The sequence below is a fragment of the Anopheles darlingi genome, chromosome 3 (assembly GCF_943734745.1).
Source record: "Anopheles darlingi chromosome 3, idAnoDarlMG_H_01, whole genome shotgun sequence".
Taxonomy (NCBI): domain Eukaryota; kingdom Metazoa; phylum Arthropoda; class Insecta; order Diptera; family Culicidae; genus Anopheles; species Anopheles darlingi.
Window position 1 is genome coordinate 7,096,467 of NC_064875.1, and position 14,787 is coordinate 7,111,253.

The window sequence follows — 14,787 nt, forward strand, 5'->3', positions numbered from 1 at the left end:
TTATCGTTAGCAGCAAGTGAGCAAGGAAGTTAAATAGCTGTAATCAGTAAGCAACAAGGAGGACACATTCGCAACAGAGACACATACACATCACTTGATAGCGTAAACCATGCGCATGGTTGAAGCAAGCAATGAGGAAGAACTATATTAGAATGGTGAAGTTGAGGGTTCGTTTGAGAGATAGCAGACAGACAGAGGCAGGAAGAGAGAGGAAAAGAGAAAGAGGAGAAATATATTCTATGTTGAAAGATAAAAGACAACCAGCCTATAACACGGCTTGTAGTCCCATGATTCATCCGAAATGGCTCGAAGCATCTATACCCAAGCCAGATTAACCAGATTCCAGAAACTGGCTACTAGAGGTTGGTCGTAGATCTGAGAGCTTTCTACGTGTCGCTGGCTTTAGTTAAACACGATTTAATTCGCACTTTATCGCAAGGGGGTTTTCAATTGTTTATTTCCGATTTACTCGATGGTTACAATGATTCATTACCGTTCAAACGATTCCTGTTCGATTTCTGTTCTCTATGCTTTCGCATGCAATTCTAAGTGTGCGCCACCGCACTATTCTAATTTCTAATCGGATTCCAGTTTATCTACATTCTATTTGTAATTAACAGCGATGAGCACAGACGTACTTCAAATTGGGAAACTTTTCATTCAGCCCGATAAATTCTGACGTATACATAGTGCAATTGTGGAAATGCAGCTCACGCAGACGATCCATTGGAGCGTCTAGAATAAGAAAATCCGATTTTTGAAACACGCAGCAACAGAATACGAGTACTTCCAGATTCTTCAGAAGCGGTAAAAATTTCATCAATTTATACACTGTCAGTTGATCCTTGAAAAATACGATGTGAATCGTTAGTTTTCTCAACTGCATACTACTATCAATGATGGTCTGAATCATCTTTTCTCCATTTAAAATATCGATAGTGATGTCGAGAATTTCGACCGACTTTGGAAGAATTAGAGATTCAATACTTGGTAAAAAGATAAGGGAGAATCTTAGGAACAAGTTTTGCAGCTTACTAAATGACGAAAAGTCTAGTTCTAGGTCAGAGTCGCGTGAATCGTTTTTCACTATGAAACATTTGAATTGGCGAAGATTGGTGAGTTTCGAGAGATGAGTCGAAACTGTTTTATGCGAAAATTTAAATTCTTCAAACTTCAAAACCTTTAGTGCGATGCAAGACTCACATATTGCGAGAAAGAGTTCGTTTTCTTCTTCCCCTGGCAGTTCCAGTGTCTCTAGATGCGTTAGCTTACGAATAATGGCTAGTTTCGCGAGGGTAGCTTTTTCCTCACGGTCATGCTTTTCTTTTGATATGGTAAGATGGTTCAGGTTTTCGAGCTGAGTGCTGTTGACCGAATTACAAAGTACCGAAAATGGACCCCTAAAGGATTTCAGCTGTGGCATATCAATCGTGAGCTTACTTACGCCTAGCAGCTCTAGATACTCCACTGAACTGCTTCGAATTGTTATTGATGTTATTGAATTTGATAAATCCGAAGCCTCAACTGAAGCCACGTAATGGTCACAGCCTAGCGTGAGCGAACGAAGCTGCGGCATCATCGGTATTGCATCGGCTAGAAATGGATATACAACGGAACATTTCAGCCAGCAAAGATTGTTCATCGATTGTAACAACGTTTGAAACAACGACGATTGGGATTCAGGATCGTGATGTCCTAGCACACTACAGCGAAGGTTGCGATAGCAACGATCGGTATTTCGGCACATGTCTACTGCGAGCGGAATGATTTTTTCAGATATTAAGAAAACAAATCTCCCAACATAATTACTCAGGAAGATGATATTATGCCATCTTTTACACGCAAGCGATGCGTTTTTCACGCTGTCGAGATCCAGGTTATCAAACACGATGCAAAGTACCTGCAACAAATACGTAACTAGCAGGTGAAACCGGATTTGTGGCTGCAACAAACATATCTCCACTTACCTCCTCGGGTAGCGAATCGATTAAATTCATCTCATCACTAGTTTTCCTTAGATTTACTGGAGTCGCCATGCTTTGCAATAATTTAAGAAGAACAATTAGCAATTTCCAAATTTGCGACCTGCACGAACCACGCCGTTTTTCTGTTTTCCAGGAAACTGCGTGTTGGCGCCCTTTAGTACTAACGTCAAACTGCGCGTGTACAGCTTCTAGTTCGCTGTTCCCAAAGGGAAGTTACATTCAACCAGTAAAACAGCGATTTTTTCGGTCACTCAGTAGCTCACCGTAAGTGCGTGGCCAATTTCAGTCTTTTAAAGCTCTTTCAAGTATTGTCTGCAAGTAGTTTAAGGTATAAAGCGAATTTATTTACGACAAAAGAAAATCAAGTCAGCTTTCCTTCGGGAACAGCAACCCTATTAACAAAGAGCAAATCGCTCGGGTCTCTTAACGTTTAAGAGACACGTCGGCAGAACAATTTCGGGTTTCTTAAACAATAAGAGACTCGGGTGCATACATTTTGCAACGGGGCGGTTTGATTTTATGAAAACAAACGCCAATTCCGTTTTTTTTATTTTATGAAAAAAGGATATTAACTCATCACTTTATTGAACTAATCTCGTTCTTCCACAGAGCTGGGCGGGGTACACCATGTATCCGGATTCACAAATGGAGGATATCCCAATCAAGAACTAAAAGCTAAAACACTTTCAGGAATGCTTTGCAGGAAATATAATGTAATAGATATATGGCAGACGACGATGGTGCCCGCCATCATGGCGGGATCCAGAAGCGTACGGTCGAGGAAGAACGATTCCTTATCAGTAATTCATAACCTAAAGAGCGCTACGTTTTTCGAAACGCACAGTTCATTTAATACTAGCGTAGGATCCTTCGGCGTATATCTGAGTATCTGAGGGCATAGTAAGGTCTAGTCTAGGTACATAATACTACCAGGCGCGTTTCTTGGCTACTAATCTTGGTACCGCCGTTGATGTCTGTCCACCAGTACCACCACCGTTCGATAGCTCCACGGACGATGTCGTCGTCGTCGTAAGTAGACTAGTAGTAGGTCCTCCAGTGGATTGCATACGGCAAGTTTGCTTCTCCACGTGGATCATGTAATTTTGCCGATAGCGGAAACCCTTTCGGCACCAACCGCAGCGGAACGGGGCCGGCGCGTTATTCCCGTGCGTTTTCAGGTGCAGCCTTAGTAGTTCCTCCTGGGGGAAGGTTTCCTGGCAGAAGTGACATCTGTAGGGGACAGGGCCTGCATGCATGGTGACCGTTGCTGATCGCTTGCTGCTAGGTGGAACAGATCCCTGTTGGTGGACCCCTGAAGTACCAGATGGCATCTGGAGTTGTTCAGTCTCATCACCACCTGTTGTGTGTCTTCGTTTCGATGAAAGCGGTCCCGGGCGTGACCTCTGGATCGTGGATGCTGGTGGCGGTTGCGGTACCGGTGGTGGTGTCGTCGAGGAAGAGGAGAACGTAGGAAGGGTTGCACGATGTTTGTCTGGTTTTTTCATCTTCCAAGGATCCACATCTGGCGGAATGATCACTTCAGTCTCACCATCATCGGCCCCAAGCTCGGCGATTGCAAGGGAGGAAGGTTCCAGGGAGGCCTCCTTTAGGCTACCTTCATCTTCATCAAACCCATCGTCGGCTTGCTCATCGTCCTGGTAGCCGTTGATAGTGCCATTGGCAGTTTCGAAGATACCGTTCCGTCCATCTAGCTCATCAGAAACAGAAGCACCAGCAGATGGTTGGGGCGGATTGACATCATCATCATCATCATCATCAGATAACTGGATGATAGCACAGGGTTCGATGTCGCTTTTTCTACCGAATGTTCGTAGAGGAGGGATCATCATCTGTGATTCGTGTTGCTGCTGCTGCTGCTGCTGCTGCTGCTGCTGCCGTTGGTGATCCATAGCAGCCTCCTTTGCTCGTAAGTCTTTTTGTAAATGTGCTTTCCGATGTACGGCTAAGTGGGCCGGCATCTTGAAGTTCCGTGGACAAAGCGTACACTGATACACAGGCTGCAGAGATTTACTATTAATACTGCTTGCGTTGTCGTCAGCTGCAATAGCTTTCGGTTCTGTAGAATCACCGCTTTGCAAGTACTGCAGGTGTTGATGTTCCTGTTGCTGCTGCAGCAGTTGTTGCTGATGGGCGAGAATCGCCGGTCGCAAAGCGTAAAACTCTTCGGCTGGACTTTCGCCCACGATGATCTCATCCGCGTGGTTGGCCCGGATGTGTCGACGTAGATTGTTGCGTCGCTTGAACCTGCTGCGACAGATCTTGCACTCGTACGGACGCGGAGCACCCGGTACGATGTGCATTTGGCTGTTGACGCGTGCCCGGAACTCTTGGGACCAATCTAGATCAGGAGATCCCAGCACCGTTTCCTCCGACGGTAGAGTCTGTACCGGCAACGTCTGGTCCGCGATCGAACTGTCTTCCATGGGTGGTGTCTCGATCGCTGGATGACCACCGTTGGAAAGCGCATTGGCTGCTGCTGTCTGTCCGCCTTCATCGCCCAGCAACTCTACGATAACTTTCTGACCACCCCTGGCATCCGGTACGGTCCACTCAAGCACGCTCTTACGTCTGTGAGCCAAGCTACTGGAGCCACGGTTGGGGTTCACGCCAGTCTGCTGCTCTGTGCTCGATGCTGAATGCGATTCAGTGTGTTCATCCAGTACCATCGACTGTTCTTGTTCCTCCGCCGTTTTATTGCCCGAATCATTATCGATCCACTGGCGCATGTTGAACCTCAGATACTCGTCTGAACCGAGGCACTGCTCGCGAAAAGCGTGCCAGTCCTCCAGTCGTACGTGGCATAACTCGCAAATCCATCGAGGGCCTTTCATTGAAGGATCGATCTAAAATGGTAAATAAAAAAAGATTAGTATATACACTCACTGGTATATATGGTGGCTCTAAAACTAATGCTTATTTGTATACATCCTATACACTATGTAGACTATACAGTCCAGAGAACAGCACTAACGGGTTGCTTACATTCATTCACCCAAGTGCAACATTGTCTCCTCGGTTCCCTTCCGTTGCAACACTGTATTGGCATGGATAACACTAGAACAGAGGAGGGGAATGGACTCTGGACAAACGTCCCAACTATTTATGTTGTGCATAAACACATCATCCCGAACACATCATCACAGGGCGGACGAGAAGGCGGACAGGTACCTATATTGAATGGTGCACAGTCGTAAGTCCCTTGAAACGGGTGTGCTTGACTTAGATACAGCAATCAATCACTTCGGCCTCCATTTGAACTTCGATGACCATTTAAGGGACAGCTGGGCGCTATTTTTCCTTTTATTTAATGAAAATTGTATACACACTATACGTAGAGTCAGTGACTTGTGTTGTTATTCTGAGCTAATTCATTTGTTAAATTCATGTTGCTGTAATAAGTCGTCAGTATTACAACATTATCAATCTGATGAATAGTGGTGTATTGTTTAAAAATTATTAAATCAAATAAACTAATTGTATAATCGAGAAATACTTAAATGGAGTTCTTTGTGTAAAGAAATGAAAATAGGCGAAATATAAGACTAGCTGTACGAAAATGCTATGGATATTTGATGGATTGGAGATAGACTGAAACTGTCGACAAAGGAATTTATTAATGGATTAGGTATTGAGTTCACTTTTTTATCAACAAAATGTCGAGATCCACTACCCAATCAAGTCTAGGTTAATAAACGGGATCAACTAGACGGGATCCTCATTGCATATCTAGACCAATTTGAAATATGGATATTATTCAGAATTAGAATCAACCAGAGCTTAGCTGTTGAGCTACACAGCGTTCGACAGCGGATCGAGTTCATGCACACTGTTTGAGAACTGGCAAACGAGCTCAATGTATAAATAGGTCGCAGCCTCACATGAAGTCCACCCATTCAATAGCTCATCCCTGAGGCAAGCAGCAAAGTCCAACGAGGTAGAGTTAGCACTCGATATCGATCCTATTTTGTCTCTCCGATAGGCCAGCAACGGCATTCAAACTCCCAATCGCAAGCCTCTACGCGATAGACCTCAAACCCAACGTTGCGATTTTACTGTGTTCAATCCATGGAGTGATGTATGTGTCATCATCATCATCATCATCAACCATCATCAGCAGGAGAAGGTTCTACTAAACTGGACCGCATCCATAAGCCTGCGGAGATAACTCTCGCTGTAGATCCCACAACCGCAGAGTGCTAGTCCTCCCGGACGTTGTAGCGAGAGGAAACAGTCTCGGCCTGACGTTCCTCCCGGAAACCTAAGCATCGGCGCATGCTCCGAAAAATATCTCATAATCGCTACCGAGCCAGTCACCGGTACACCCGGGGACGTCACGTCAACCACGCAAAAGGCAACAACTGCGGGAAGGTCAAACGTGGTCTCGATGGTAGTTGGTGGCGGGTCTGCCTCGTCGTACACAGCTCTCGCTGCTCAGTTCGTCGGGGTTCAGTGGTTTGAGAGGTTTTATTGTCGAGTTTGATGGTATAGATCCGGACGCACTTTAGAATATTCAGATAGATTCCGACTAGATATATTTGATATAGTTTCAGGAGTCAGGATATATGACTCAACAACAGAGTTTTATGAGGTTCTATCCCACTTTATATGTATATATTCTGGGAAAAATTTTATGACTTTATAGAACAATTTTACTGGAAAAGATAATTCCTTTTCCAAGAGAAGAAATCCCAACATCGAAACCTAAAACCGAAAATCCTTCTCTCGTCCCAGAGAAGGAATGGATTCCCCAAAGAACATCCTACCCTTCAACTGGCCTATCTGCCGGAGTAAAGATATTTTTTCCAGAAGTTTCAGAAATCCCCTTAGCCCCGGTACAAAAGCAAGGCGAGGTGTGCTGGATATTTCAGCCGACATTATTTCTCGACATTCTCCCGCGCCCTTCCAAGAGGGGGCGGGTCAGACGAGAGCCAAAGGGCGAGCAGGTACAGAACGTGGACGCGAGCAATGGTATTGGGAGTTGGGTGTGTGATGATGTTCGCTGCTGCTATTCACGACGCGACGCGAAGGTTGATCGTTCGTAGCGACGCTCTGGCTTATGCTGGTCCGACGTTTCCTTGAAACGTCCCTGCAGCGGATGGCAGATACTGCAGATACGCCTTGCTGCAATCCACCAACTTCCCAGTCCAGTTTCTCGTTCTCGTTCTCTCTTTGTCTCTCTCTCTCTCTTTTTATCTCTCCATCGTACGCTTCAGACACACGCGCGCACACGCGCTTTCTTAAGAGCAGCATGAAAACGGTGAACTAGTGAGAGTAGCTCCCCGATACCGAACCTCAAGCTTGACCGTACGCGAACGCCAGCTGTGCCAGGAGGAGGAGAGCACATCGAGAGCACATCTCTCTTGCCGCCGAAGGTCCAAAAACGGGCCGGTGAGATTCCTCGTCACGAACAAGATGCCGATGACGATGATGGTGATGATGACGACGATGGATACACTCGATCCTAATCATCATCGTGCGGTACGGGCGCCCTACGCTGGGACAAGTGCCAACAGCGAGATCGCAAATTACGAACCCTGGCCTGCGGCCTGGAGGACGTAACTTGATGGCCACGGAAGCTAACGGATGTGGCACCCTTTTCGAAACCATTGGTCGTCGCGATTGTGATTGTGGATATTCAATGCAGAGCTATCAAGGGGTTCAAGGGGCGCTCTGGACAGAACACAATCGCGGAAGCACCCCTAGGACGGCAAGCGGCATTTCGGTTCGCTATACGTGCTTATGGCAAAAAAAGTGTGCAAACGAATGACACGAAACTTTATCGTCGATAAGAGCACGCAAACTGTCGCTCTTACGAGGGGACGACGGATGCTGTCTCAACGAATTTTGGGCCCGGCTACACTCGGGAGTCCTGAGCAGTAAACTTCTAAGCACATCAAAGTATATAGGTAACCTTGACCGTATGTTAACAAAGACAAAAAGTTATGTAGTTTGTATTTTATGAAATTATTATACAACTAGCAATGGAAACCTTTGTTGAATAGATTAAATTCTATTTTTATAGACTAATTCACTTTAGTTGAATTTAAAAGATTAGGAAAGCGTCTAATACGATAATGTTTGTTTCATATTATATTATAACTAAGATTTACCTAACAAAGTTTATATAAAACGCATATAAACATACATCACGCATGGAAACTCCTATAATGCAACAATTATTACTTGATATAAAATATACGTATTTAGAATAATATAATGCTTATTATGTGTACGAAATGAGTATGAACAACATTACATAAATAACTGAATAATTTAGCAAAAAATATACGTATTTAAAGTTCGATAACTAATTTAATTATATCAAGATATTTTACTAAAAACAAAATAATGTTTTATACAACTAAATTGAAATAATTTTCTTTTTTAATAATTGTTTATGAACTCAAATACTCTTTGTAAAAACTTTAACACCAGCGCATCTCGTTTGAATTTTTTTACAGTTAATAACTAAAGTGAATTAAAAGGAGGAAGTGATGAAGAAAAGTTAAATACAATATAACGAAGAGATTATAAATTACAAGACAACGTATATGAAGTTACTTAATTATATAAGTAACAAATACTTTAATTAGTTAGTTACTTCAATATTATTACACTTAAGCAACCTTTAAATTACAATAACAACTTGACTATAACAACTTGCTAATTGAAAGTTCCAGTTGTATACCAGTTTTTCCATAGTTACTAAGAAATGTGTATAAAAATAGGACAGCAGCGATCAGTATTTCTCTTCATGAATATGCCTCTATACACACTCTTGTTTAAAAAACGAGCGGGTTACCAAAAAGGAGCACTTCACTGCGCAGGAACAAACCCTCCGCAAAGCAATCGATATAACCTCGATCGCAGTTTAAAGGTCTACCCCGGACCAGTTCCAGAAACAGCTACCTACAGCAACTCCGGCGCAAGTTCTGTAGGCAGCAACGGAACAGCGGAATAAACGAGTGCGGAAAGCTCCATCTCTACCTACACGACTCTCCTGTGGGCCTCGGCGGATGCGGAGCATAAACCTACGCAAACTTGTCGGATGCAAGAAGACCACGAAGACCGAACTCTACCTCATCTTGAACATCGTCCAAGAGGAACATTGTGAAAGCAACAGAGCGCGCGAGAGAGGGAGCGTCAGAGAGCGAGATTTTTGGTACGGTTTATCGATTATTTTCGTACATCTGCACCCTAGTATCTAGTGCTGCTGCTGCTGCTGCTGGTGTTGCTGCATAGCATTTTCGCCAGCAGCAACAAGGGATGACGGACCCACCACCACCTCCGTGGTTACTGCTGCCGGGTGCCGGATGTCGTTTCAAGGCATTTTATGGCATCGACTCAACCCACGCTCTCTGCTGGTGTGCTAGTAGACGACCGCAAGCACGTCACGATCCCAGAGCAACGTTTCCAAAGTGCCAGAACCCTTGGAACACAGTCAAGCACCCCATGATGATGAGAAGGGGAGGGTTGCGTATTATGTACAGAGGATCGAGTTCACAGCCGCACTGGTGTTCCGATGTACATAGAGTGTCGAAGATTGTCAAGACGAAAATACATAATCTATGCCTCGGCTTCGGCCAAGGAGAAGTACGTGCGCTGTGCGAGGCCATGGCACTGTCATGATGCCGTAGCTACTATACGATCCTAGCGTCATGATAAGGACGTTTGGGCCCCGGGGGCTCCCGTAGATGTCTCCGGCTGTGCAGAGAGCATAGACGCGGCGCACACGGCGCAGATAATTCCCTGAACCAGTCGCTCCGCTCTGGTCCAAATACCAGACCAGACCGGACCCGACAAGACCAGACCAGAGGGTTGAATTACTCTCCTTCTACCTACTACAATATAGCTCTGCTACGTTATGCTCGACGTGGCAAGAGCAGGCGCGACGTTGCCATCATTTATCCTTGCGCTTTGGCTCGGGCACAGCATGCTTCGATGTTGGGCGCGCGCGCGCGCGAGAGAGAGAGCGCTACATGAGGGCGAGAAAGAGAATCGTCTCGCTCGGGTTTCTGTGGTTGGTATATACCCAGGGACCTGAACAACTGTTCTGCTGGTCCATAGTGAGCTGCTGCTATAGAGTGGCATCTCCGCTCGACAGACTTTTGCTGCTCGATGGCAAGGGGACCAACAATGACGATGGTGGTCTCGACGAACCCCCTGAAGTGCTCTCCTCTGTAGACTTCTCCTTGGTACTCTGGCCTACTCTGTTTGCTACAGCGCACCACCAAGCAGTGGCTACTTCGATATGGCATGGCTTCCTCTACGCTATCGTCTGTGTCGAAACATCACAAACATGCCGTTCGCCATCTGCATGACCACCTGCCATCGCCAATGGTTACCAGCTGCATGATACTTTTCTCCTTTCCCTCTATATTCCGGTGCTGCTTCGCTACGAGAAGCTTCCAGATACAAATCCACCTTTAGCGGTGACTACACGCGTACCGGATCCTGCCATTCATTCGCCGCGAACAGCGCTCACGCTACATCAGTGTGCCCCAGCCCACCCGCTTTGAGTTGCGATGCGTCGTTTAGCTCTGGCAGAGAGACCATGGCATCGAACTTGAGAGACAACGAGCAGCTGCTGCTACGGCTCGAACTGGCACACCGACATCGTGAAGATCCCTCCACGTCGTACAAGATCCACTCAACGCCCATTCCGTGGCTGGACGAATGGCAGGAGATGAAGAAACGAAACGAGGAGAGCCCTTCATCTTCGTGCCAGTGACCATTGCGAGGCACGGCGCAATGCTCGACCGCATGCTGACACGATGGCGAGAAGAGAGCAAACCACGAACAGAACGGGAAGAACAATCTTCTTGTACTCGTTGTTTGGGGGAGCAAAGCGCATCCCGTGCTCTGTGCGATGGTTGGGGCGATTTGCCAAGAAGCGACTGAACCGGTCGCTTTTGCCAGCCGTTGGTCCATCAATGGGTGGACCCGGATAGATGCGCTCATCGCATCCAGTCACCCAGGCGAGACACACATAAAGGCTGTGTGCTGTGTCAGCCGACGGTCGCATAGGTAACCGATGACGGTGACGACGACGATGATGATGATGATGATGACGAATCCGATGATCACAGGAGTGAGTCGAGTGAACGAAAAGGGAACGAAAAAAAAAGGGACCAAGAACCACGAAAAGCAACTGCCTGTTTTCGGGAAACGGTTCTTCCTTCGGTGCCGTCCTTCGGCTCAAAGAATCCTTATTCGTTGCTGCTGCTCTATGCGTTCGTTCTCTCTCTCCCTCTTGGAGAGTATCTTTAACTTTCCAACACTTGCTCTCGCATATACGGTTACCGGCTCAGCTGATACTGTTCGGTGCTCGCTCGCTAGGGTCATCCGTTTTGGAATGGTCTTGCCTCGAAACGTACGCGATTCAGTAGTTCAAGGGTATCACAAAAGGATATCGCAGAGTGGATATATGCTTGCTGGACATGGTTTAGGCGAGCCCTGAAGCATCGCTAATGCCTCGCTCTTCCTCGCTCTACTATCTTCTTGATAGGCAATGTGCTGGGCATATTCTGGCGCACGATAAAGACAGAGAGAGGGAGAGCATATAGCTGGCCCCGCGTGTACATTTCAAGCAACGTACAAAAGCTGTCTGATATTCCCGGGATCGGACATTTGGTGATGGCCCGTGTGTAGGGTGGAATCTTTCTCCAAGCTTAGCGCAGACACAAAAACTCGCAGTGAACACTCCGGGGATTTGCTGCCACACGTAGTATTTCTAGCTGTGTCATCGTTACTGGTGGCGCCCAAGGGTGTGCACACTTGCTGGAGAGCATGAAAACAGTAGCCAAAATACTAGCTGTTGGCCGCGTTGCATTGAAGGTGTCGTTTGCGATTTGCTTGGATTGTTTAAAATCCAACTATTCGAATGAAAAACGAACTTCAAATATTATATCGTGATCACAAATAGTAAAAATCAATATACAAAACTTCTGGTTAACTTGATTATAAAGCGGCTTACGACAAAGATTTACGTCTCTTGAAGTCGTCTAATACGGACCTCCTTAAATCTAATTTTGTCGACTTCCAACGTCCGTAACCTCACAGCCTGCTACACCAGATCCAAGGAGAGAGAACAAGCAGCGCGTCGCGTATATGGTAGACCTCGCCCCATGGCTTATCCATTTCAAAATAGCTCTCAGTTGTCCTGCGGAATAACTCTCAATGCTCTACGATCCGTTAAGTACGTCACCGCGGAAACGGACATCATGCCAAAGCACGTACGTATCGGAATGTTTGGAAACCAGTTTTTGAAATGCAGAAAAAACACTTAAGAAGATACAAAAATTGAACCAAATCGCGTGATCACCTTTCGTCTTTTTGCAATAGTTCTTTGAATTCAACTTTCAATAGTAAACTAATCTGTAAAGAAAACATGCGAGAAACTTTTCTGTAACCCATTCCCACCAGATAACATGCGTATAGCTAATGAATCGACGCAAAATTAACTATGTACATCGGGCTCCATCGTCGACAAAACCAAAACGAAAAACAAATTAGAATGAATTGGTTCTAACTGTCTGGTCAGCGTTTTCGAAAAACCAACGCCGCTAAATGTAAGCTACCTCAGATGTTGCGCAAGCTATGAAATGTAACCGGAGCGGCGCATGGAACGTCCGAGTTGTATCGTTACCGGGTCGGTTCGAAAACTCAGCACATTTGTGATCAACTGGCAAGCTAAAGTTCAGGCTAATGCAAGTCAGACACGGCAGATTGATAGAACAGGCCATAGCGACACTAACCATGTGTTGCTTTAACCAGTCGTGTTGCAAAAGTCAACTGGTATATAATTAATAAGGCAACCAAAAGAGGCACATAAACAAGTAGAAGAATTTGGGACGAAGGAATGCGAAGAACGGCGTCAACGAAGTTAAGTATAAATAAGGAAAACCATAAACATAAAGCAATAGACGCTAGCTAGCGTTCCAACGATGGAGTTGTTTCGTATCGAAGTCGAGACTAGTGGAACTTCGCATACTTGAGTAAAGAGCTGTAGCGTAGCTAGTTACAAGTTGTGGAGTAGCTAGTTGAAGTAGCTAGTTACGAAGCAGGTTACTCCACAGCTCTTTGCAATGGTCAAAAGCAACTTCCTTGGTAAGTCTCTAGAGGTCACACTCCTCCTAGCTAAGATCAACAAATATAGGAAGTACTAGGTCAGTAAGATTTATTACAAAACACTATTCCACGGTTAAAAACTGGCAGCTATCGTAAATAGTAGCTATATGAAACCAGTAGGTTACGTCTGGTATCCGTTCATCGAAGATTGGTTTCCAGAGAGACTTGAAACTGATCACAAGATACCCTAGGGAGTGCAATGTGACAAAAAAACGTAAGGCTTTTGCAATGAAGTGGGGAGTCTACAGAAAAATGTTGCAGATGACAAAGTTTAACCTTGAATCTCTTAATTCGTTCCCAAAGCATGCAGTGTTAAGACTTGCTTCGCCTTCGGCTCAAAACCAAGGCCACGTACCTAGTAGATGAACGATTCGTTCGTCATACTGGATGCTAAGAAAGACTGGCCTACTTTATGAATCGTGACAGCACTTTGTTGCACACTCATTTTGGTAAATTTATGATTCATTTTCTTAGTATTTATGTTATCCTTTCTGGTATTATTCGGGAAAAAAAGGATCCAAAACGGGGACTATGCATAAGAAACTAGCAATAGTAATCTGTTCATCAAGGTATAATTTGAACAAAAACCTATCTGAGTTTTGCGAAAATTTAAACAAACAAACAAAAATCTTCTGCTTATAGATTTTTTTAATACTACTAAAGTACTTCATTAATTAAAATAAATTAATATATAAATTATCCGTATAGTATACCAAAGAATCGAAAGTTTGTGAATGTTTTAAAATCCGCTTTAAACACTAAGATCAATTTTTGCAGTCATATGATTCTCCGACCACCTATTAAGGCTTTCTTGGTAACTAGCCTTGCCAACACACTAAGTGGTCTTTACCCGCAATAAAGGTGCGCCTGGAGGCCTCCTCAAAGTAGACAACGAAACAGGGTATATCCGCACTCCCCTATGGCCTGCCATCAATCTCCGCCCTGGGTATTCCGAGTACACCTTTGGCTACCCTCCCTGAACCATGGTCTACTTTCCCGTCCGGCCCTATCTTACACAAAGCCTACCTAGACCAAAGGCAGGTATCTACTTCTGCAACGGTACAGGAAAATACCTTTCCTCTGCACACGAAACAACCACCATTCTTTGCTCTTCCTCTTTGCTACTCTTCGCACTTGATCACGGAGCGGAGCAACTTTGCACTTGGAGAGAGGGCGCTTCTGGATGGATATCACTGGATATTTCGGTGAAGGATCCGAATTTTCTGGATATTAGGATTCACGTTAAAATGGGCGAGTACTTACTATCAAGGAGGTGCACTGCTGTATCCGATTAGTGATGGCTGATGGGTTGCTGATTTTCCCGCCGCGTATCGGAAAGATCGGCAGGAGGTCACCGACCTCGGTAGCATCCGCTAGACAGAGTCTGCAAACTCGCTCAAGTTTCTTCTGTTCTAACAACTGTGCCACGATAGCTGCCATCCTAGTGCGGTCCTTTCGGTGTGTCCTTCAGCGCGTTCAGGATTCGCGGGATATCGCGGAAATTCCGCGAGCACGAGAGAAATTCGAAACTCCTCAACACGCGTCCGCAACGCTCGACCGCCCGGATGTGTGTGTGTACGCGCTCTTTGTCGTGTTTACGTTTCGTTTGACAGTTCGACCAAAGGTGTTAAGGCCCTGCTACACGGAGCGT

At 45.4% G+C, this 14,787-nt stretch overlaps 3 protein-coding genes across 12 annotated transcripts in view; 1 reads left to right on the plus strand and 2 right to left on the minus strand.

The window, feature by feature from the left end:
• The window catches only part of LOC125953942 (protein phosphatase 1 regulatory subunit 12B-like), a 75,200-nt gene extending 74,943 nt beyond the window's left edge, over window positions 1-257 (plus strand). For all 10 annotated transcript variants that reach the window (XM_049683826.1, XM_049683824.1, XM_049683825.1 and 7 more), the window contains one exon: window positions 1-257. This exon is cut by the window's left edge and continues 1,743 nt beyond it. The gene's annotated coding sequence lies outside the window, so the exon portion shown is untranslated.
• A 188-nt stretch (window positions 258-445) lies between these two features.
• Window positions 446-2,096, minus strand: LOC125953982 (uncharacterized). The gene is made up of 2 exons (XM_049683900.1): window positions 1,968-2,096; window positions 446-1,900 (listed from the first exon to the last, which is right to left on the minus strand). Exons 1-2 carry the CDS (start codon window positions 2,034-2,036, stop codon window positions 614-616), a joined length of 1,356 nt encoding a protein of 451 aa, XP_049539857.1. The 5' UTR covers window positions 2,037-2,096; the 3' UTR covers window positions 446-613.
• A 508-nt stretch (window positions 2,097-2,604) lies between these two features.
• On the minus strand, window positions 2,605-14,677 carry LOC125953948 (uncharacterized). Its single transcript, XM_049683836.1, has 2 exons — window positions 14,400-14,677; window positions 2,605-4,849 (listed from the first exon to the last, which is right to left on the minus strand). The coding sequence occupies exons 1-2, from the start codon at window positions 14,574-14,576 to the stop codon at window positions 2,912-2,914; spliced, it is 2,115 nt and encodes a 704-aa protein (XP_049539793.1). The 5' UTR covers window positions 14,577-14,677; the 3' UTR covers window positions 2,605-2,911.
• Between the last annotated feature and the right edge of the window lie 110 nt (window positions 14,678-14,787).